Raw genomic sequence first — 24,676 nt, 5'->3', positions numbered from 1 at the left:
ACCGGGTAGGTAGCAGAGTAAGAGCGCTGATAATGGTACAGTTCATAAAAGATAACTGGCCATGAGGTTTGGGCACAGTTCTTCGAGGGTAATACTATGCCAGTAGATAACGACTAGACGCGTTTCAGGGTTGTATAATATAACCCTTTCCTCAGTAGTTCATGAACTACTGAGGAAAGGGTTATATTATACAACCCTGATCAGCGCTCTTACTCTGCTACCTACCCGGTTCAGCAGTTCAGATCCATTCCGGTGTAACCATCCTGGTGTAGCCATCCCGGCTCTGACTACAGCTGATGTCAGACGCCGGCAACACGAGGTGAACTTCCAGCCCTCCAGTATATGGTCCTGTTCACCAACCAGTAAAGCGGTGAGGAATACCAACTCCAGCACACGCCAGCGTCAGCAGTCCCCGGACATCATTGCGATCTTCGGCGCCTGTCAGCGCCTCAGCCGACAGCGACTGCCACCGCGCTCAGATACTACTGGACCAGGCTCACAATTGGAAGCGCCGCACAGAGGACTGTGCACACCACGGACACTCAGCCATTGCGGGAACAACACCCATCGCCTGAGTTACCATTTACAGACCGGTAACAATTTCTAATATTACAGACTGTTTGCTACTGTATCTAAAAGGGACATATCTACCCTAAATACCCAGAAGAGCAACTCTAACATATTTGTTTGGTACAGATCTTACTCTGCTATTTTATTATCCTATGCCAGGTTTATAGTTTTAATTACTATTGCCTAAATACATTGTTAGGTTGCCTTTTAATATGTATGTTCTTCTCACAAGGGCCCTGTGAGAAGTGTCGAATCTTATTTATATTTTATAATAAATATTTATTATTATTGAAGCACGATCCACGTATATCCATTTTCATTTACTCACCTAGAAGGTCCGGGCTACATTGTATATCATTTACAAATCTGTTTAACTTTCTGGCACCAGTTGATAAAAATAAATAAATAAATAAAAATAAATTTCCACCGGAGTACCCCGTTAAAGCAGGGTTTTCCCAGAGTGGCTGTGGTTGTTGCAAAACTACAACTCCCAGCATGCCCGGACAGCCAAAAGCGGTCCGGGCATGCTGGGAGTTGTAGTTTTTCAAAAGCCGGAGGGACTCTGGTTGGGAAACGCTGCGTTAAAGAATAATTGTAAGGAGCTTTTACCTGTGCAAAGAGAACTTCAAGTGCGGCATTGTCACCGTAGTGCAAATTCTTGGAGTAGAAGTGATGCAAGGCAGCGATATCGTTCTGAATGAGTTCTCTCTTTTCATTGTCAAGTTTGTCAAGGTCTTAAATGGGTAAAAAAAAAATGTAAATATAAATATATATATATAAAATTGTAAAACAAAACTATTGCAGCACTACTCTACCAAGAACAGGCAAGGTGCCAGCGTCCCAGACCCGGTCAAAGTCTATCCAACATGGAAAAAAAAACTATGGCGCAGCACTCCAAAGTGGTGAAAAATTTTTTGTTTTTTTTTTCACCACTTTGGAGTGCTGCACCATTGCTTTTCATATATTATATATTTTTTCTTTTAGATTAGATTGATAGGATAGATACATACCTATACATACCGTATTTTTCGCCGTATAAGACGCACTTTTTCTTCCCCAAAACTGGGGGGGGGGAAAAAGTTGGTGCGTCTTATACGGCGAATACACCCCTATGGCGGCGGTCCCTGCGGCCATCAACGGCCGGGACCCACGGCTAATACAGGACATCGCCGATTGCAGTGATGCCCTGTATTAACCCTTCAGACGCGGCGATCAAAGCTGACCGCCGCGTCTGAGGGGAAAGTGACACTAACCCGGCTGGATACCCGGCCGGCAGCAGAGACGTTCCGGAACGACGGGGACACGGCGATAGCGATGGAGCGACATCCAGGGCAGCGGTGACGGGTCCGGAGCGGCGGGGACACGTGAGTATTACCTCCTATGCAGTGGTCTTCAATCTGCGGACCTCCAGATGTTGCAAAACTACAACTCCCAGCATGCCCGGACAGCCAACGGCTGTCCGGGCATGCTGGGAGTTGTAGTTTTGCAACATCTGGAGGTCCGCAGCTTGAAGACCACTATTGGGTTCAAAATCTTTATTTTTTTTAGATTTTGCACCTATAAATTGGGTGCGTCTTATACGCCGGTGCGTCCTATAGGGCGAAAAATACGGGTAAGTACTTATCTGCCGTCGCATTTAAACCACCAAACAATGTGTAGATCCCCCAACCCATCTGGACAACCCCACCTGGACTCCATAGACCACTGAAGGGGTCCTGCTGTATCTGGCACCAACACGTCAGTATTATATCCTGTAAGTTGTGAGGTGCGGCCTCCATGGATCCAACCTGATTATCCAGCACAGAAGATCGATCGGATGAGATCCGGGGAATTTGGAGGCAGAGTCCCCACCTCAATCTTTGTCATGTTCCTCATTCCTGAACAATGTCTGCAGTGTGGCCGGGGGATATTATCCTGCTGAAAGAGGCCACCGCCATTGGGGGGGGGGGGGGGGGGGGGGGGGGAACCACACTTGGTCTGTACATTGTTTAGGTAGGTGGTACATGTCACATTAAAGCGCACCCGTCATGAGGTTTGGGGCATATAACCTAACCACAGCGCGTGTATGATATGTAAAATGTCTCCAGCCTTGTATCCCTCTTATTACGGCTTTTATTAGCTCAAAAAAACACTTCTATATGCAGCCACTGGCAGTCGGATAGGCGTGGCCAGGGGTTCGTACACCAGCGCTGGGACCGCTGTGTGACTGACAAACAGGTCCCAGCGCATGCGCACCTTATCTTTCATATGTAAGCGCAGACATTTCTTTACAGAGCGCGATCGCTCACTTCAACTGTCTGACGCCTCTGTGCGCCTTCTCCTCTTACTTCTCCACGTGCGGGAGACGCGCTGGGCTCTTCTGCATTCATTAGAGGCGGAGAGCGCTCACTCTCTGCCTCCAGTATTGCCCGGGCGCATGGGAGGTGTCAGACAGAGCGCTCGCTCTAAAAAGAAAGGTCGGCCGGCGTTTACATATGAAAGAGAAGGGGTGCATTCGTTGGGACCTGTGTGTCAGTCACACAGTGGTCCCAGCGCTGGTGTACAGGGGACAGGCGTGGTGGGCGCGAGGTATAGCGAACCCCTGGCCACGCTTATCCGACTGTCAGTGGCAGGATATAAAAGGGTTTTTTGAGCTAATAAAAGCCGTAACAAGGGTGCTTTCACACCACGTTTTGTACTTACGGTTCCCGTATACGGCTGGGAGGAGGGGGGTGGGGGGGGCTTAATCACGGTGCCCGCACTCAGCCGTATTCGGGAACCGTATTTAATGCATTGTCTATGAGCCGACCGGAGTGAACCGCAGCCTCTGGTCGGCTGCGTTTTCAGCCGTATGCGGTTTCCCGACCGCAGGCAAAAACGTGGTCAACCGGAGGCTGCGGTTCACTCCGGCTCATAGACATGCATTAAATACGGTTCCCGAATACGACTGAGTGCAGGCGCCGTGAATAAGCCCCCCCCCCTCCTCCCAGCCGTATTCAGGAACCGTAAGTACAAAAGGTGGTGTGAAAGCACCCTTAGAGGGATAAAAGTAAGGCTGGAGACATATTTTACCCACCATACACACTGTGGTTAGGTTATATGCCCCAAACCTCATGACGTTTTAACATCCACATGATGCCAGGACACAAGGTCCCCAGCAGAACACCGCTCTTTACACTGTCTTCGCCGACCTTTCTTCTTTCCATGGTGAATCCTGGTGCCATCTATTCTCCAAGTGACGCACACACGACCGTCCACATGATGGAAAACGTGATTCATCAAACCAGGCGCATTGCTCCATGCTCCAGTTATAAAGCTTCGTGTAGACACTTCGGTCCATGGCCAGGGGTCAGCGCAGGTTATTTGTCCGGTCTGTGGTTACAATGCTGGTGACAAGCTGGGATGATCAGACGCCTTTCTCAGACGTTTTTCAGCAGTTTACTCTACAGCTCTTCTAAGGGATCATTCCAGACAGGCTGGCCTTCACCCCCATACACATATCAACTCGAGCTAGAATTTTTTTTCCCCTCAAATTCTGAAGATACGCTGACCCAGTCACCAAGCCACCTAGACATCTCAATTGGTCCCTTATCACAGTTGCCCAGATCTTTACATTTGTCTATATCATGGAAGAAAACGTATGCCCTATTCAAAGGTTAGGTGATAAGTTTTGGATCGCGGGGGAGGTCCAACAACCCCCTCCCCCGGATCCTCTGTACTTGGCCTGGGCTCTCTCCGTGAACGGGGCATGTAGACCACCCCATCCATATATCTCTATGGCAGAGCCATTCCGCTATCTTTGGTTCTCCCATATATTTGGAGGGGGAGTGTCGGCTGCCACTTCATGCAGGGGCAGACACGCTCTGTTCCAGGGGAGAGCCGGGGGCCCCATAAAGGAGATCGCGGGGGGGTCCCAGTGGGCAGACCCCCCCCCCCCCCCCCTGTTCTAAAACTTCTCATATATCTCCTTTCACTTCAAGAACTACCGATGGAGATATTAAATCATGACTGAGCATTACTAGACAAAAATGTCACTGCTATAAAAGGCCAGATTGAAATCTCCAGAAATAAGGAAAAAATATATATATATATATAAAATACATTTAAAAAAAAAAAAAATTAGAAAAAACTATTCTTACGAGCTTCAAATTCCTTCACGGACAGAAATTTCTCTGATGGCGTTCTCTCTGGATGCAATTTCTAGGATAAAAAAAAAAAAAAAGGAAATAAATAAAAAAATGTAATTTATTAAATTAAAATTTATGTTCATCATAAACAAAAAAAAAAGTAAAACAATAATAAAAATAAATGTAATACAATTATAATCGTACAGTTTAATGGTAATTATATATATATATATATACACACACAAGGATAAGTTGGCCAGCACATACTCCGATACCGAAACTGCTGCATGGATCTGGCATACAGGTGCACGCTGCTAGGCTGAATGTAAATAAACAGGAGAATACAGCAGCACACTGCTAGCACAATGATACAGATAAAACATGAAATTCTATGTAGGTATAATGCAAAAAGTGAAAAAGTTAGGTACTTAGCTCACAATTTGGCGGCCAAATAGTTTGGACCATCCCACCAAGGTGGGATGGTCCAAACTATTTGGCCGCCAAATTGTAAGCTAAGTACCTCACTTTTTCACTATTTGCATTGTAGTATTTCATGTTTTATCTGTATCTTTGTGCTAACAGTGTGCTGCTGTATTCTCCTGTTAATATATATATATATTTTATCTTCCTACACTACATTGCCACAAGGCCGTATCAAGAGCTTCCTCCATCTGCATGTACGGCGATCAGAAAAATAGCAGGGTTCATTTAAATATGTAATTTCCCTTTGTTTCCGATGCATCCAAATAAGGCCGACTCGCAAGTCGGACTTTGAGGTAAGAGAGTCGTCTCGCTGTTGACAGAGTTGAAACGCGCCGTTCAGCTGTTGGCCTTAGGCCAGTACTTTGTAATCTTGCCCATTAAATATGGGTTTGCAGGTGGCTCAGCAGCTGAGGTTAAGAGGACTGTTTTTTTGCATATTAAGCTTTTCAGAAAGTCGATGGTGTTTATCTATTCCTACAAACTCGCCATCGCCCAGTCTTGCCAGTCAGTTTCAGCGAAGAAAAAGATCATTTGTTTTGCACCATCAGAGTTTACCTTTATGACAGACAGAGCTCCGGGCAGAGCCACTCAACTCTTGCCATATCAGTTTTTCTTTTGTAGAAAGACTTGAAATGATATTAAAATAAAAAAATATCTTCACAGCTGACACTCTCCAGCAGCGCTTTAGAAATTGGTTTTAAATGTGTTCCGCATACGGCCGCGACACGCTAATTCTGCCCTTCACTGTAACCTTGAAAATAATAAGCTTGGATTATAACAAAAGGTCAGTAATAAATATTTCAAATATATCTATTTTATACTGTATTTATACTACTCATTTATCTTTAAAGGGGTATTCCAGGAAAAAAAGTGTTTTTTTTTTTACATCAACTGGCTCCAGAAAGTTAAACAGATTTATAAATTACTTCTATAAAAAAAAAAATCTTAATCCTTCCAATAATTATCAGCTGCTGAAGTTGAGTGGTTGTTTTCTGTCTGGCATCAGTGCTCTCTGCTGACATCTCTGCTAGTCTCGGGAACTGCACAGAGTAGAAGAGGTTTGCTATGGGGATTCGCTTCTAAACCTGGCAGTTCCCGAGACACGTGTCATCAGAGAGCACTTAAACAGAAAAGAACAACTCAACTTCAGCAGCTCATAAGTACTGAAAGGATTAAGCTTTTTTTATAGAAGTAATTTGCAAATCTGTTTAACTTTCTGGATAGAGATTAGAGATATATATATATATATATATATATATATATATATATATATATATAAATAAATAAATAGTTTTTTTTTCCTGGATAACCCCTTTAATAACTAAAGAGAAAAGGCTACACTTTATATTTCCTTTTAATTTATATAATAATCTATATACTTTTTTTTATTTATTTATTTATTTTTTTTTATGTAAATGGGAGAAATATTCTGTGAACATTTTTTAAACCTTTTAAATTACAATAAGTATCTGATCTTAAAAAAGACCAATCGGGTCTCCAGGCAAGGCCTTGGCTTCCTCTTACCCAGACAGGCTTGACTGACAGCCTGAGTGCTTGGAGAAGCCTAGCTGTCATTAAAGGGGTACTCCACTGCCCTAGCGTTCGGAACATTTAGTTCCGAACACTGGGGGCAGGCTTCAGGGGTCACCACACCCCCTCAATGCAAGTCTATGGGAGGGGGCGTGACGGCCGTCACACCCCCTCCCATAGACTTGCATTGAGGGGGCATGGTGTGACATCACAAGGACGTGGCTTGACATCACAAGGGGTGTGGCGACCCCGAAGCCCACACCCAGCGTTTGGAACTAAATGTTCCGAACGCTGGGGCAGTAGAGTACCCTTTTAAAGGCTGACTATCAGGAGAAGGGCGCAGTGAGAGAACCTAAACCCCCTTTATACCCTCGCCCGTGACTAGATACCAGTCACAGCGTGTCCCAGTCAAAGTTCTATTTCGGCAGTACAGTTGTAGCCAAAAATTTGGAGTCTGAAACAAAATTAGTTTTTTCACCAAGTTTGTTGCTTGAGTTTTTATAGTGGAAACTTGCATTGTTTTGGGAGTGTTAAATAGAGGGATTCCCTACCATTAAAACTACATTTATCACAAAAACCCCACTGGAACCATGTCCTGTGGTCTAATGAGACCAAGATACATTTTTTTGGTCAAGATGGTGTCAAGCGTGCGTGGCGGCAACCAGAGGTAGTACAAAGACAAGTGCGTCCTGCCTACAGTCAAGCATGGTGGTGGGAGTGTCATGGTCTGCGCTGCTGGTACTGGGGGCTACAGATCATTGAGGGAACCATGAATGCTGAGTTATTTTGCGGGGACACAGCATTAAAAGGGGTACTCCACTACTCAGCGTTTGGAACAAACTGTTCCGAACGCTGGAGCTCGTGATGTAATAGCCCCGCCCCCTCATGACATCACACCCCGCTCGCTCAATGCAAGTCTATGGGAGGGGGCGTGTCGGCTGTGACATCACGAGCGCCAGTGTTCGGAACAGTTTGTTCCAAACGCTGAGCAGCAGAGTACCCCTTTAAATATTGTTACACAGGCCGTGCACTCACTAATTTACATGTGACAACAGTAAAGAACTGACACCTGTCAGTGTAAGGATAGAAGAAAATATTTTCAAAAATGGAAGGGGTGGAACAACTTAGGCGAGATAGTGTGTGTGTGTGTAATATATATATATATATTATATATATATAATATATATAATATATATATATATATATATATATATATATATATATATATATATATATATATATAAATAATATATATATACACACACACACACACACATACACACACACACACACACACTGACCCCCCGACCTACAATGGCCCCGACATACGATCATTTCAACATACGATGGTCTCTCAGAGGCCATCGCATGTTGAAGGCGGCATCAACATACGATGCTTTTGTATGTCGGGGCCATCGCATAAACGGCTATCCGGCAGCGCAGACTGCTTCAGCTGCCCTCGGATAGCCGCTTACGGTGCCCCGTGTGGTCCGCTGACGATCACTTACCTGTCCTCGGGGCTCCGGCGCGTCCTCTTCGGGATCCTCTGCATTGTCGGCGCTCTCCATCGTCGTCATCACGTCGCTGCGCACGCCGTCCCCTCATCCAATAGGAGAGGCGTGCGTAGTGACGCGAGAGCGAGGAAGCCGGGGAAGCAGAGGCCTTGCCGGAGCGTCAGGGATACCCCGGGGATGCGGCGACAGCGATGGAGGGCGACAGCCAGGGCAGCGGTGACGGTCCTGAGCAATGGGGACAGGTGAGTATAACCTCCAATAACAGTGGTCTTCAACCTGCGGACCTCCAGATGTTGCAAAACTACAACTCCCAGCATGCCCGGACAGCCAACGGCTGTCCGGGCATGCTGGGTGTTTTAGTTTTGCAACATCTGGAGGTCAGCAGGTTGTAGACCACTGTCCTATACTTTACATAGGACGGATCCCTCAACATACGATGGTTTCAACAAACGATGGTGCATTTGGAACGGATTACCATCGTATGTTGAGGGACCACTGTGTGTGTGTGTGTATATATATTTATTTTTTTCACACACACCTATAAACATACTCTGGCACCTGGTAGAAGACCGCCCCCTGCCTCACATCACCCACCCTCCATAGCGACGTATACCCGTTCTCCCCGGCAGCCTCACCTGTTTGGCCAGTATCCTTGCAGTGAGTCTTACGGTTTCCGAGGGGTTCCAGTTCTGTCCGTACGTGCACATCGAGGAGCATTCCAACTTGTGCATGGGCCAATCTCCTTTCTACATCAGCAGAAAAGAAAACATTGCAAAGCGATTAAAAACAAAGGATGTAGTTGTCTTCTCCGTGGGCAAAGGTTAGGGGAAATATGTTTCCTTTAAAAATAAAGGGATGACAAAAAAATAAATAAATAAATAAAAAAAAAAAAAAAAGGATGAGATCCTACACAAAAACCCACACAGCAAGGCAAGAAAGAATCCATAAAGTGACATCAACACAACTTTATTTACAATTCTGGATGAGAAGTGTAACCTTTCCAGCAAACTCACTCTAGCGCCCTTACATGAATGGGCACTGTGTAATGCTTCATTTCCCCTGTGGTGGCGCTGCAGGAAAACTGGACACCACTGACCTAGCAGTTTTGACCAGTGAAATTAAAGGGGTTCTCCACCATAAGGTGATTTTAGTACGTACCTGGCAGGCAGTAATGGACATGCTTAGGAAGGATATGCGCTTGTCTTGGGGATAAATGGCTACGTTGTGAGATTACCACACTGTGGCTAGCTTTTTGTGAACTTGTATTTCCCGTTTGACTTTTTTTTTTTTTTTTTATACTACAAATCCCACAATTCCATTTTCCTCCCTCCCACACATCAGCCACCCCACCCTTTGAAAACCACAGGTCTTTTGAATGGATGCAGCTCATTTATGTTTCAATCAGGGTGCCTACAGCTGTTGCATTAGTTTCAGATTGATCTCTCTCTCACCAAGCGATCGCTCCACCCATTGAAGCAGACAGGCTCCCTGTCATCAGCTGACTAGGGAGTCAGGTCTTGGCCGCATTGCAAGCTGGGAAAAATCTGAGACAACAGTCATTTTGTATGCTGGTAAAAATAAATATTGGAGTGAAATCACATAAGAATTGTGAGAAAACCTGTCACACACAGGTACAGACACTGTATTTATGAACTACACTAACCTTACAGCTGGAATACCCCTTTAAGGTAACCTAACAAAGACCGTAAAGGGGCCAATATTGAAAAGGGGTTGTCCACTTTGGACAATTCCTTATAAAGAAGATAGTCTACATAAACAAGCTGTTAGGCCCTCTAATCAGTTATCTGTCAAGGAACCAGACATCAAGAGTTCAATTTCCCTACAGCGCCAACACAGGGAAAGTTAAAGGGGTACTCCACCCCTAGACATCTTATCCCCTATCCAAAGGATAGGGGATAAGATGTCTGATCACAGGGGTCCGGCCGCTGGGGACTCCCACGATCTCGGCTGCGGCACCCCAGACATACGGTGCACGGAGCGAACTTTGCTCCATGCTGGATGACTGGCGATGCGGGTCGGAGGCTCGTGACATCACGCCCATGTGACGGCCCGTAGACTTGCATCTAGGGTGTGTGGCACCTGGCGCTGCACCCGACGCTCTAAACGAATGCCGGGTGCAGCAGGGAGATCATGGGGGGACCCCAGCGGCAGGACCCCGGCGATCAGACATCTTATTCCCTATACTTTGGATAGGGGATAAGATGTCTAGGGGCAGAGTACCCTTTTAGGCATTACATAATGCCCACTGAAATGAGTGCAATGATTGGTCCTCCAAAAAATAAAAAATAAATAATATAACACTTTTTATAGTAGCTAGTGCTAATACATTGAGGTCACCTCTCTATTATCTCAAAAGTTAATAGGTTAAGTATTTTAAACCCCCCCCCCCCCCCACCCCCAAATGGTTACGGTTTACAAGGTCAAACTCCAACGTCTAATTAATTACCAAACCCAAAAATACAACCATGGCTTTCGTTCTCCTCCAGGCAATACTCTTACTTCCAAGCACATGGTATGGCCCAGTGATGAACAACTTTTTGTTCTTAACTAAACTTTTAATATTTAGTCAGCCATCTCAGGCCGTGACACCACCCAGTCTCAGTGGGCAGTCTCAATCCCCCCCTCTTAATGGTGGTGACTAATGTGGACAAAATCATGATATTTGAAAAAAAAAAATAATAATAATTTCGGATACAACAATGACCAAATAAGTTCTATTTCTCAGTCATGCTTTTAGAACTTTATTTCCATTCTTTTGTCCTTGGGCTATCTAGAAGATTAAAATTTTGGAATAGTTAAGAAAAAAAAAAAAAAAAGAATCCAAAATTAATTATTGCTGTATTGGATATTTCCCCTTAAGGCATTCCTAATTAAAACTTATCCTCGGGCAGGATCAAGCAGAGTTGAAGAAAAAAAAAAAAAAGTGACCGGCATATATAATTTGGGATGATTAATAGATTGACGAATTTTTTTCTTATGAAAAAATTCAAAATATATCATAAAAAAAATTCTATATTTTTCAAAAGAAACAGGGATATTCTATCAGATGAAATGCCATAATGTGCAATAGAGAAAATGATAAGATTTGTTATACTGCAACCAGCCTGATATTTCACCCTTGGAGTGGCAGCCCCTCAGCTTAAAAGGGTACTCCGCCCCTAGACATCTTATCCCCTAAACATGTATGTGCAGAACGCTGTACAGTGGTCCCTCAACATAGGATGGTAATCCGTTCCAAAGGGACCATCGTTTGTTGAAACCATCGTATGTTGAGGGATCCGTGCAATGTAAAGTATAGGACAGTGGTCTACAACCTGCGGACCTCCAGATGTTGCAAAACTACAACACCCAGCATGCCCGGACAGCTGTTGGCTGTCCGGGCATGCTGGGTGTTGTAGTTTTGCAACATCTGGAGGTCCGCAGGTTGTAGACCACTGTTAGAAGAAGTTGTACTCACCTGTCCCTGCCGCTCCGGACTGTCACCACTCGTCACCGCTGCCCGGGATGTCGCCGTCCATCGCTGTCGCCGCGTCCCCGAGGTGTCCCCGACGCTCCAGCAAGGCCTCTGCTTTCCCGGCATCCGTATGCTCCGTCGCCACCATCACGTCGCTACGCACGCCGCTCCTATTGGATGACGGGATGACGTGCGCAGCGACGTGATGATGATGATGATGGAGAGCGCCGGTGATGCAGGGGATCCCAAAGAGGACGCGCCAGAGCCCCGAGGACAGGTAGGTGATAGTCAGCGGACCACACGGGGCACCGTAAACTGCTATCCGGTGTCAGCTGAAGCAGTCTGCGCTGCCGGATAGCAGTTTATGCGATGGCCCCGACATACAAAAGCATCGTATGTTGATGCTGCCTTCAACATGTGATGGCCTCTGAGAGGCCATCGCATGTTGAAATGATCATATGTCGGGGCCATCGTAGGTCGGGGGGGGGGGGGGGGGGTGTCACTGTACTGTATTGTGGGCTTCCGTGTTCTTGATGTCACATCAGCAGTAATGCCCCCTCCATTCATGTCTATGGGAAGGGGTGGGACATCTCCATGTGACACCCTCCCATAGACATGAATGGAGGGGGTGTAATGACTGTGGTTGCCCCTCATCTGGCACGGAGTGGAGCAGCCGGACATCTTATGCCCTATCTTCTTGATAGGGGGATAAGATGTCTAAGGGCGGAGTACCCCTTTAAAGCCTCTCCATGTTATACGTGGTCAGGGTGAGGCTGGCAGAGCACAGGTCACTCTTTCTTGGCTAATACAGAGGGGTTTACATGCCCTAATGAGATAGACAAGGGCTCATTTTATGAGATATCCCCTTTCATTACAAATCTCTCCCTACATATTTGTGACAGGACAAAAACTCAGTACCCTAAAAGAAGGGTGTAATATATCATTACTATATTACACCCACTGGTAGTTGGGGTACTGAGCAAAAAAAATGGCTGGCTATTTTTTTTTTTAAGTTCCAACACCTTTTACCAGTAGCAAAAACTATATATATTGAAAACAATGGAGTGATTTTCATTAGAATCTTAAAGAGACAGGATCCTCTTTAATGCACGAGTATGATGGAAAAAGTAACCTCTGACATCTTACCTGACAGTCCACATTGCAGTAAAAGGCCTGCTTGCATTTGCCACATTTTGAAAGCCCTTCTTTTCTACAGAGGAGGGGGAAAAAAATATAAAAAATATAAAAAATCACATTCAATATCTAAGTATATAAAACAAAAATGTTGTAATAGTACTTGCAGGAGGTGTACATCAATAAAGTGCAGTGCTACAGGCTGTTTATTTTAGTTATACACAGTGTGATTTAAAAAAAAAAAAAAAAAGCGTGAAAACCATTTTCCGCCTAAATATAAGCTCGGGTCGTAGCCCTTTTTCACCACCTATGCTTTTTACAGCAGCTCTGCTTTCTAAGTTAGGCTGCTGAGTATAAGCACAAGCACGCTCCCCTAAGTTTTATTTTCATTCTTTATTTGTATAATGCATATACCATATATACTCCAGTATAAGCAGAGTTTTTCTGCACATTTTTATGCTGAAAAATCCCCCTCGGCTTATACACGAGTGAGGACATGATGGGCCGTCTATCTGCCCATCTGCCCCCCACTACTCACCTCCTCATGTCATCCCATCGGGAGGCCCCCCTTCTCTGGTGGTGCCACTCCGGGCCGACCGCGGCCCCAAGTAAACTCAGCCAGGGTAGGGACCCTGCTGCTTTAAGAGCATCAGACATCCATGCGCAGGGACGCCCCTGACGTGTCCCCTTTCGCAGCTGCGCTCCGCAAGAGGAGGACACCGCCGCCGCAAGCTGCAGCTCCTACAAAGTGCAGAGAGCATTTTGGGGGCCTGGGATGGCTGTGCTATATGTGCGATTTGTGGCTATGGAGGATGAATGGGTGGGGGGGGGGGGGGATGGATTTGTGGCTATGGAGGATGACAGAGGGGATGGATTTGTGGCTATGGAGGATGGATTTGGGATTATGGAGGATGACGGGGAGGGGGGGGGGTGGATTTGTGGCTATGGAGGATGAGGGGGGGTGGATTTGTGGCTATGGAGGATGACAGGGGGGATTGATTTGTGGCTATGGAGGATGACAGGGGGGATGGATTTGTGGCTATGGAGGATGGATTTGTGATTATGGAGGATGACGGGGAGGGGGGGGTGGATTTGTGGCTATGGAGGATGACAGGGGGGATTGATTTGTGGCTATGGAGGATGACAGGGGGGATGGATTTGTGGCTATGGAGGATGACAGGGGGGGGGATTGATTTGTGGCTATGGAGGATGACAGGGGGGGATGGATTTGTGGCTATGGAGGATGACAGGGGGGGATGGATTTGTGGCTATGGAGGATGACAGGGGGGGATGGATTTGTGGCTATGGAGGATGACAGGGGGGGATGGATTTGTGGCTATGGAGGATGAAAGGGGGGGGATGGATTTGTGGCTATGGAGGATGAAAGGGGGGGGATGGATTTGTGGCTATGGAAGATGAGGGGGGATGGATTTGTGGCTATGGAGGATGAGGGGGGATGGATTTGTGGCTATGGAGGATGACGGGGGATGGATTTGTGGCTATGGAGGATGACAGGGGGGGATGGATTTGTGGCTATGGAAGATGAGGGGGGGATGAATTTGTGGCTATGGAGGATAAGGAAGGGATGGATTTGTGGCTATGGAGGATGAGGGGGGATGGATTTGTGGCTATGGAGGATGAAGGGGAGATGGATTTGTGGCTATGGAGGATGAGGGGGGATGGATTTGTGGCTATGGCAGATGACAGGGGGGATGGATTTGTGGCTATGGCGGATGACAGGGGGGATGGATTTGATGCTATGGAGGATGACAGGGGGGTTGGGATGGATTTGTGGCTATGGAGGATGACAGGGGGGGATGGATTTGTGGCTATGGAAGATGAGGGGGGGATGAATTTGTGGCTATGGAGGATAAGGAAGGGATGGATTTGTGGCTATGGAAGATGAGGGGGGGATGGATTTGTGGCTATGGAGGATGAGGGGGGATGGATTTGTGGCTATGGAGGATGAAGGGGAGATGGATTTGTGGCTATGGAGGATGAGGGGGGATGGATTTGTGGCTATGGCAGATGACAGGGGGGATGGATTTGTGGCTATGGCGGATGACAGGGGGGATGGATTTGTGGCTATGGAGGATGACGGGGGGTTGGGATGGATTTGTGGCTATGAAGAATGAGGGGGGGGGGTGGATTTGTGGCTGTGGAGGATGACAGGGGGTGTGAATTTGTGGCTGTGGAGGATGAGGGGGGGTGGATTTGTGGCTATGAAGGATGAGGGGGGATGGATTGGTGGCCGTGGAGGATGAGGGGGGATGGATTGGTGGCCGTGGAGGATGAGGGGGGGTGGATTTGTGGCCGTGGAGGATGAGGGGGGGTTGATTTGTGGCTGTGGAGGATGAGGGGGGTGGATTTGTGGCTGTGGAGGATGAGGGGGGTGGATTTGTGGCTATGGAGGATGAGGGGGGTGGATTGGTGGCTATGGAGGATGAGGGGGGGATGGATTTGTGGCTATGGAGGATGAGGGGGGGTGGATTTGTGGCTATGAAGGATGAGGGGGGGGGTAGATTTGTGGCTATGAAGGATGAGGGGGGGGTGGATTTGTGGCTGTGGAGGATGACAGTAGCTGCTGCATTTCCCCCCCCCCCCCCCCCTTTGCTTATAATAGAGTCAAAAAGTTTTCCCAGTTTTTTGTGGTAAAATTAGGTGCCTCGGCTTATATTCGGGTCGGCTTATACTCTAGTATATACCCACACACATACATATACTTACACACGAACATCACTGAATGTCTACACCAATGTTTCCCAACAAGAGTGCCTCCAGCTGTTGCAAAACAACTCCCAACATGCTGCAACAGCTGGAGGCACCCTGGTTGGAAAACACTGGTGTACACATACAATTGTTTCCACACCAAGGGCTTCCTCCCGTGTTCCCTATCTACGTAGTTATCAGTGATGCTCCATATCCAAAGAAGGCATGCCGGGCCCAGCGAGAGGGATCTGGATTGTGTCGGACGCCTCGCCGCGGTGGATAATGACACCGACTATCTTCAGTTGGTTTGAAGATCACAAACACTTTGCCAGAATAGGAAAATCTGCTCGGTTTGATCGTTGGGACTTAAGGCAAATTAACAGGATGAAACCTAAGGGAGAATCGCAGATCCAAATGAGAAGTGTCTGAAGTACAGGATGGGCTCTTACAATAAGTAAATGTTATACCAGAAGTCGAGGTTTAAAAGGGTTATCCGGGATTAAGAAGAGCACCAGCACCACACCTGTCCTCAGGTTGTGAGGTATTACAAATTTGCTCTATTGACTTCAATAAAGCCATGCTGCAATACCACAGAACAACTGAGGACATGGGTGGTGCTGTTTCCAAAAAGGAGAAAGCAGCTATGCTAATCCTGGATAACACCTTTATAAACTGTATACAACGTACAGGGGTGAAATCCGCAGAAAATCTCCATCAAAATCTGCATGAGGATTTGTTGACCTAACCTTATAGTACTGACAGGATATTGAGGATATAGGTGCGCTACCACCAACATGTTTCAAACCTATGGGTTCTTCCGGTATCAGAAGATGTTTTAGCTTGATTCACGTGACAGGAAGTTGTGTAGTCCTCTCATTGTCAGTGTGGTGTTGTCTCTACAGCTCCTTCCTCTCTCATGGCAGAAAGATGTGTAGCCTTCTCAATTGTCAGTGAAGTGTTTTCTCAGCAGCTCCACCCCCGTCAGTCTCATGTCAGGAAGTTGTGTAGTCCTCTCATTGTTAGTGTGGTGTTGTCTTTGCAGCTCCCTGGCTCCTCCCTCTCTCCCCAGACAACACATCATCCTCTGACCAACCTCTACAGCTCCCATTACCATATCCCTGTCATATCCAGAAATATCTTTATTGGGAAAATAAGGAAAGAATGTCAGCGTGGGGGGGGTAGGTTTTGCCACCTGGTCGGTATTTTTGCGACCCTACCGGTGATTTTATATTTTAAAAAATCCGGCAATGCAATGGCAGGTATTTATCCAACCAATCCTCATACCAGTGTTTCCCAACGAGAGCACCTCCAGCTGTTGCAAAACTACAACTCCCAGCATGCCCGGACAGCCAACGGCTGTCCGGGCACGCTGGGAGTTGTAGTTTTGCAACAGCTGGAGGCACCCCTGATTGGGAAACACTGACAAATACTATATATAGTCCAACATGCTGTGAGTTGTAGTTTTTGTTTGGGGCAGCTGCTGAGCCACAGGCCGTATCAGGGCATGCTGGGAGTTGTAGTTAGTAACTAACTGCAACACAACTCAAAAAGTCACATCGAAACAAAAATGGTACTGCTAAGAACGACAGATCGGGGGATCAAAAAACGAGCCCTCATACAGGCCCGTATAAGGCTGGGGTCACATCACGTTTTTTACCATACGGTTTTCAATCAGTTTTCTAAAGAAAACCGTACGGCAAAAAAAAAAAAAAAGGATGGAACAATATGGGAAAAAGTAAACAGCATGCGTTCTTAAACTGTATACTGTTTTCAAAAGTGCATACATTTCCGTCCGTTTTTATAAAAAAAAACAACAACAAAAACATACGTTTTTGAAAATGTTATGCATTTTTAATGGGAGAAGTGTTGGGTGGGGACTTTAGGATGCAAATGCGCATGTGCAAAGTAAAAATCGTATACGGTTTCCTGTATGGAACTGTATACATGTGCGTTTCCCATGGACGACGTCCATGTTAAAAATAAATAAAAAATAAAAAAAAAAACGTATGTGGTTGCAATACGGTTTTTAAACCGGAGACAAAAACGTGATGTTAACCCAGCCTAAGGAGAAATAAAAAAAAAGTTAAAGGGGTCAGAATAGGACAACATTTTCCCCACATATGTGTATCCTGTGATGTCACACATATATTATACATTAATTAATTATGCAAATTAGAATGGCCAGTATTTTCTTTTTTTTTTGCAAAAAAGGTGGAAACCCTAGCCCTGGGGGGGGGGGGGGGGATGGGGGGGGGGGTTCTGAAAACCTGTGCGGAGGACAAGTGAATGCATCGCTTTCCCTCAGCTCCTCATCACGGCCTTCATATGGCTTTGTTGACAGAAAAATAAAGAGTAACAGCACTTGGAAGGAGACTATGGAAAAATGGAAGACATTTCCCGAAAGGGGAAGGGGCCATGTGACTGCACTGATGTGTGGATCCACATTTCCATATACAAGGTCTCCATGACAACATGGCACCTGACAGAGCTGAAGGGATGCAGTAGTGCAGAGACTCAGGCTTCGGCCTGTTACTTCAAGTGATCATATTATAAAGACAGAAGTAAGATGTTAAAGGGGTTCTCCGCCCCTAGAGATCTTATCCCCTATCCAAAGGATAGGGGATAAGATGTCTGATCGCGGGGGTCCCGCCGCTTGGGACCCCCGCATTCTACCACGCGGCACCCACCTGTAACGGCTTCCAGAACCGCTGGAGGCCCTCAGGTTAATACCATCCCGACCACGGGGACGTAAAATCGTGATGTCACGACTCCGCCCCCATGTGACATCACACCCCGCCCCCTCAATGCAAGTCTATGGGAGGGGGCGTGACAGCTGTAAGATGTCTAGGGGCAGAGTACCCCTTTAAAAGGGGTTGTGCGCTGCCCTGCCTTTCGGAGCTCCGCACGCAGCGTCCGGAAGTTCATTACTCCGAACGCTGTGTGCAAGCTTCCGTGTTCGCGGCCGCGACGTCACGCCCGGCCCCCTCGTGACGTCACGCGCGCCCCCTCTACCAAAGTCTATGGGAAGGCACAGCGGTCGCGCCCCCTTCCCATAGACTTTCGTTGAGGGGGCGGGCGTGACGTCACGAGGGGGCCGGGCGTGACGTCACGCCCGGCGGCCGCGAACACGGAAGCTTGCACACAGCGTTCGGAGTAATGAACTTCCGGACGCTGCGTGTGGAGCTCCGAAAGCCAGGGCAGCGCACAACCCCTTTAAGGGTACGTTCACACGTACAGGATCTGCTGCATATTTTCTTCTGCTGATTTCGCTACCTACTGACTTTAAAGGGGCACTCCACTGGAAAACATTTTTTTTTTCCAAATCAACTGGTGCCAGAAAGTTGAACAGATTTGTAAATTACTTCTAGTTAAAAATATTGATCCTTCCAGTACTTAGCTGCTGTATACTACAGAGGAAGTCCTTTTCTTTTTGAATTTCCTTTCTGTCTGACCACAGTGCTCTTTGCTGACACCTCTGTCCATGTCAAGAACTGTCTAGAGTACAAGCAAATCCCCATAGAAAACCGATCCTGCTCTGGAAAGTTCCTGATACAGACAGAGGTGTCAGCAGAGAGCACTGTGGTCAGACAGAAAGGAAATTCAAAAAGAAAGAAAGAACTTCCTCTGTAGTATACAGCAGCTGATAAGTACTGGAAGGATCAATATTTTTAATTAGAAGTAATTTACAAATCTGTTTAACTTTCCGGCACCAGTTGATTTAGAATTTTTTTTATTTTCAATGGAGTACCCCTTTAACGGGAAGCAAAATCAGCTGCACAAAATACGCAGCAGATCCTGTTCCTGTGAACACACCTTTCGGCTATGTTCCTATGGCCATACAGCAGCATTTGTTTTTAGTATCGGTTAGGAAACGTTCATAAGGAATGTCCGCCAGGAAAATTTCCAGTGGACATTCTGCAGATAGCAGAGCATGCCAGCACCAGGACTGGTCAGAAGTGTATGGCAATGCATTACTGAGAGAATTCCGCAGAAATAATTCACTTGTCAATTCTTTATGCGGAGGCCGAAATCAGAATTCCGCTGTGTGCACAGTGCAGCTGAACTGCATTGAAAACAATGGGACTCTGCTCCAATGGAATTTCCAAGCTAAATTTTTCTGCCGGATTTCTGCTTAGAAATTCTGCCGTGTGAACAAGGCTTAAAAGTAGAAATTTGTTTTCTTTTTCAAAGAAGTATAGAATGCATACATTACATGGAACAAACACACAGCGCAAAGCCACACCTTATCAAAACTTGTGCAGAGGAAGACTGGTGCAGTTGCCCATAGCAACCGGAATCCGATTGAAGTGTATTGGCTATAAATTCATGCAGAATTCAGTACAGAAATTCTTAGGGTTCACTCAACGGAACCTCCGCATATCTGCGTGAATTCTGCATTCGCTCTGGTTCTGTGCAGAATTCTGCAGGTTTTTTTATCATTTGCAGAATCAGTGCGAAAATTCTACACAAATTCTGCAGAAATTGAGCCCCGTTGACTTTAATGGGATTCTGCAGCCAAAGTCCGGAAAGACCAGACTTCTATTTTTCCAGAACACAGAATGCAGAATTTCGTCAGCGGAATTACGCATTTGGAAATTCTGCTGTGTGAATGACATTGCGCAATCCCATTAAAGTTAATTAGCAACGCTTTCATGCAGAATTCTGCGCAGAAGCCTTCTTCGTGTGAATGCGGCCTTAGAGTACATGGTGGCGTTTGCTGTACAGGATTTCTAGTGTGAATTAAATCTTCAGAAAAAAGCCAGGTTATGGCGCAATCCACTCACAGTCGTATCGGTTTAAAAAAAAACTCTTTATTTGCCACTTTACAACGTGTTTCAAGCAGTATCTCTTCGTCAGGTAAACAGGCTTGTATGATACCTCGAAACACGTTGTAAAGTGGAAAATAAAGAGGTTTCTTAAACCTATACAACGACTGTGAGCGGATAGCGCCGCAACATTACTTTTTTCTGAAGATTTTATTCACGCTGCAATTCTCGGCTCTGACTCCCCTCCACGCCGACGCTGAGAAGGCTGCACCACGTTACTAACAGTCAATGCGCATTTGTGTCTAATAGCACAACCAAACCAGGTGAGCATAACACAATACGGAGGGTTTTCTGTTCTTTCCCCCATTGTAACTCACCACGTGTACCGACGATATCGTCCCGTGAGGAGCTCTGCACTTTTTATTTATTTATTTATTTTTTTATAGAAGTTTCATTTTGTACAGGATTTCTAGGCAGAGTTACCAATTGGGAGTCTTGAAAAGTTAGGAAGGAACCCTGGCAATGGACGCTAGGGATCAACCGATTATTGGTTTGGCCGATATTATCGGCTGATATTCACGATTTTGGACGTTATCGGTATCGGCAATTACCTTGCCGATAATCTGATAATGCCCCAGCCCCCACACCGCCCCAGCCAGAGACCACCGCCGTTGCCCCATTGGTTTTATAATTACCTGTTCCCGGGGTCCGCACTACTTCTGGCTCCTTCGGCGTCCTGCGCTGTGCGCTGCGCAATGATGAGTGACGTCCTCAACGCGACGTCACCGTCAGTGCGCACAGTGACAGCTCAGGACATCGCCGGAGCCAGAAGTAGCGTGGACCCCGGGCCCCGGTAATTATAAAAGAGGGGATAGGGGAGGCAATGGGGCAGCGGCGGTGGTTGGACTAAGGACCTGAAGGGGAGAGAAGCGGGCGGCGGCGGTCTCTGACCAGAGGATAGGCAGGGGGGGGGGGGGGGCAGCGGCGGTGGTTGGACTCAGGAGGAGCCCAGGACAGGCAGGGAGAGAGAAGCCGATAACTTATACCGGAATATCGGTGTAAGTTATCGGCTATCGGCCTTAAAGTCCACAGATTATCGGTATCGGCCCTAAAAAAAATAAATAAAATTTTAAAAAATCTATATCGGTCGATCCCTAATGGACGCTATACTAGGGGTCATCCAATTTTCTAATAAGTATATAAATATAAAAATAAGGATAAGCTTAAAAGAGAAATTACTTTTAAATGATCCAATCTGAGAAGCAGGAGAGCACCCGGGCAGCGTACAGACGAGACTATGACTGGAATCTGCACGGGCGACACATATCAGCAGCGGTTAATTAACATACTGTCTGCGTGACGATGGACGACTGATTAATTGTGAGGGTCAGGTCGAGTCTTATATGGATGGCATGCAGCTAATAGCCGGGGGCTTAACACTCTGGGGCCGCTTTATAAAAAGAAGCCGCAACGTGATTTTACAACATAGTGACAACAGCTGCCAGTCCCCAAAAAAATAGAGAGAAAAAAAAAACAACAGCTGAAAAAAGTCTGGAAATGGGGGTAAATGCAGACACAGGGGGAACAGTGTCCCATCTTATCCGTGCGCACCGTCCCTTCTACCACACGGGCACCACTTATTGGCCGCTCTCCAGTCCTCCCGTCCCAGGACGATCTCGCCGTCAGTCTCACACTATGTAAGAGGATTTCTTGTTAACATCTGTTCGGACCCCCAGCCGGGCACCCCCGACTGCTCTGAAGTCTTAGAAGTGCTTAGCGTGGCACGAATGCGATGTCTATTAATTGTAGAGCGGCAAGTGTGAAAGACGGGCGGCCTAAGGACAAACGGGAGTGGGAAATCATTATGTGGCTGAAATGACTGGATAAACAGAAAAAACAAAATAAAGGTAGAACGCCAAAGTAAAACGTTTTTATACACCTAAAAATGGCAAAAGAGACAAAAAATAATAATAATAAAAAAAAAACAAAAAAAAAAAAACACAAAGTCAAAGTCACTAGATTTAAAAAAGTAAGAAAAATATAAGGAGGGGGTTCACTTCTGGATCCTCTTCTGGCTATGGCTCAAATATCTGCATGCGTGTTTCCAACAGAACAAAAAAATAATAATAAAAAATCTGAATGACTCCATACAGTAAAGACTTCTAGAAGGGTGGGCCCCGACCTGTGGCCCTCCAACTGTTGCAAAACTGCAACTCCCAGCATGCTCATGAATAGGGGATACGATGTCTGACACCCCCCCCCCCCCCCCCCCCAAACTCTGAGCAGCACTCAGCATTCTGAAAGGCATTTCAGAAAGCTGGGTTTGGGCGGCTGTGGTCATGATGTCACGCCACGCCCCCTCGTGATGTCACACCACACCCCCTCCATTCATGTCTATGGGAGGGGGCGTGGCGTGACGTCACTACCAAGGCCGTCCATACCCAGCTTTCTGAAAATAACTTTCAGAACGCCGGGTGCTGCACGCAATTCGTGGGGGTCCCATCGGCTGGACCCGCGCGATCAGACATCTTATCCCCTATCCTTTGGGGCAGGCCTAGTACCAATGTGTAAACATGGCCTTTAGAGATCAGCGAACTTACAGTAAATTCGATTCGTCACGAACTTCTCGGCTCGGCGGTTGCTGACTTTTCCTGCATAAATTAGTTCAGCTTTCCGGTGCTCCGGTGGGCTGGAAAAGGTGGATACAGTCCTAGGAAAGAGTCTCCTAGGACTGTATCCACCTTTTCCAGCGCACGGAGCACCTGAAACCTGAACTAATTTATGCAGGAAAAGTCATCAACTGCCGAGCCGAGAAGTTCGTGACGAATCGAATTTACTGTAAGTTCGCTCATCTCTAATGGCCTTATACCTCGTCCGTCACCAATTCTGCATTTTACCCCCAATCATGATGTCGGTCCTGTGTCACAGAAACCATGATGCAAATGTGAACAGCGCCTTAACACAAACTGCAGTTCCTATGTATAGTTAGCAAAGCCCTATGGATATACACAGGATAAATATAGCCTCCTCTGCCGCCATGGTTACAAAACACCACGGAGACCTGTCATAAGTGCCTAGTTGCCTTACCAGCGTGCCTCCAGCTGTTGCAAAACTACAACTCCCAGCATGCCCAGACAGCCTTCGGCTGTCCGGGCATGCTGGGTGTTGTAGTTTTGCAACAGCTGAAGACACACTGGTTGGAGATTTATCAAAACCTGTCCAGAAGTAAAGTTGCTGAGTTGCCCATAGCAACCAATCAGATCGCTTCTTTCATTTTAGAAAAGGACTTTTCAAAAATGAAAGTAGCACTCTGATTGGTTGCTATGGGCAACTCCGCAACTTTACGTCCTACGCTCTCTTTAAAACCCATATGGACGTCCCATTTGGGCCCCTGCAGGATGACCAGCCTGCAATACTATCTTTTCTCCTGTAGTGGCCGCTGTCTAGCCACTGGAATTAACTCTTGACTGACCAGCCACCAGCTGATCGCCTCCATTCCTTATAAGGGGATTGTCATGGTAAATCAGTCCCTTTGACGCTCTAGGTGATATAGTCTAGAAAATACGGTACTAGTAATGGAGCAAAATGCATTTATAATACGTTTCACGTTATTAAAAATAAAGGAGAATGTGGAGGCGCTAGGACCCGGCGGCCCTGCAGCAGTGTGCGCTTCCTCCCACGTGTAGAAGCAGAGGCGCCGCAGTAAATCTTGTATTATAAGCGCAGCAGTGCTGGACCCGGGCTATGGGGGGGTCATCACAGGGGGGGGTAGCGGGGTATACAGCGGCCCGGTGCCCGGTAAGGGAGAGGAGGTACCTGGAGAAGCAGTGATCGCACTGGTTGCCGCGCTCATTGACAGTGAGGACGGAGGTGTAGGCCGGGCAGGAGAACAGCAGTTCGCCCAGCCTGTAGTCACGTACTGCCCGCATCCCTCGGCCTTTCCCGGGGCTTATGAAGCGCTCGATCCCATCGGGGGGTCCCATGGTGTCCGCGGAGGGTGTGATGTGCGGGGCCGGAGACAGAAGGAAGAGGCCGCTGTGCCGGGAGCAGCTATTAATGTCTCCCCGGGACAGGCAGACAGGGGAGGACAGCCGTGCAGCTGCGGGAGCCGCGGGGTCCTAGAGCCGACCCATACACCTGCTGTGTACTGTACAGAGAGCGCTGCGACCTGCTGCAGTATAGAGAGCGAGAGTGCATGCTGGGTACTGTACAGAGAGCACTACTGCATGATGTGTATAATACAGAGAGCACTACTGCATGATGTGTATAATACAGAGAGCACTACTGCATGATGTGTATAATACAGAGAGCACTACTGCATGATGTGTATAATACAGAGAGCACTACTGCATGATGTGTATAATACAGAGAGCACTGCTGCGTGATGTG

General features: G+C 46.8%; 1 protein-coding gene across 1 annotated transcript in view; it reads right to left on the bottom strand.

The window, feature by feature from the left end:
* The window catches only part of SMYD2 (SET and MYND domain containing 2), a 58,687-nt gene extending 34,250 nt beyond the window's left edge, over nt 1–24,437 (bottom strand). The window contains exons 1-5 of the mRNA XM_056568319.1: nt 24,104–24,437; nt 12,825–12,888; nt 8,839–8,949; nt 4,689–4,749; nt 1,180–1,304 (exon numbers count right to left, since the gene is read on the bottom strand). Of these exons, the coding sequence (XP_056424294.1) occupies nt 1,180–1,304; nt 4,689–4,749; nt 8,839–8,949; nt 12,825–12,888; nt 24,104–24,270 (528 nt within the window). The 5' untranslated portion in view covers nt 24,271–24,437. The remainder of the gene's footprint in view (nt 1–1,179; nt 1,305–4,688; nt 4,750–8,838; nt 8,950–12,824; nt 12,889–24,103) is intronic.
* Nucleotides 24,438–24,676: the final 239 nt, after the last annotated feature.

Source organism: Hyla sarda, chromosome 3 (assembly GCF_029499605.1).
Source record: "Hyla sarda isolate aHylSar1 chromosome 3, aHylSar1.hap1, whole genome shotgun sequence".
Lineage (NCBI taxonomy): Eukaryota > Metazoa > Chordata > Amphibia > Anura > Hylidae > Hyla > Hyla sarda.
Note: the sequence above shows the minus strand (reverse complement) of the source record. Positions and strands in the feature narration are given on the sequence as shown.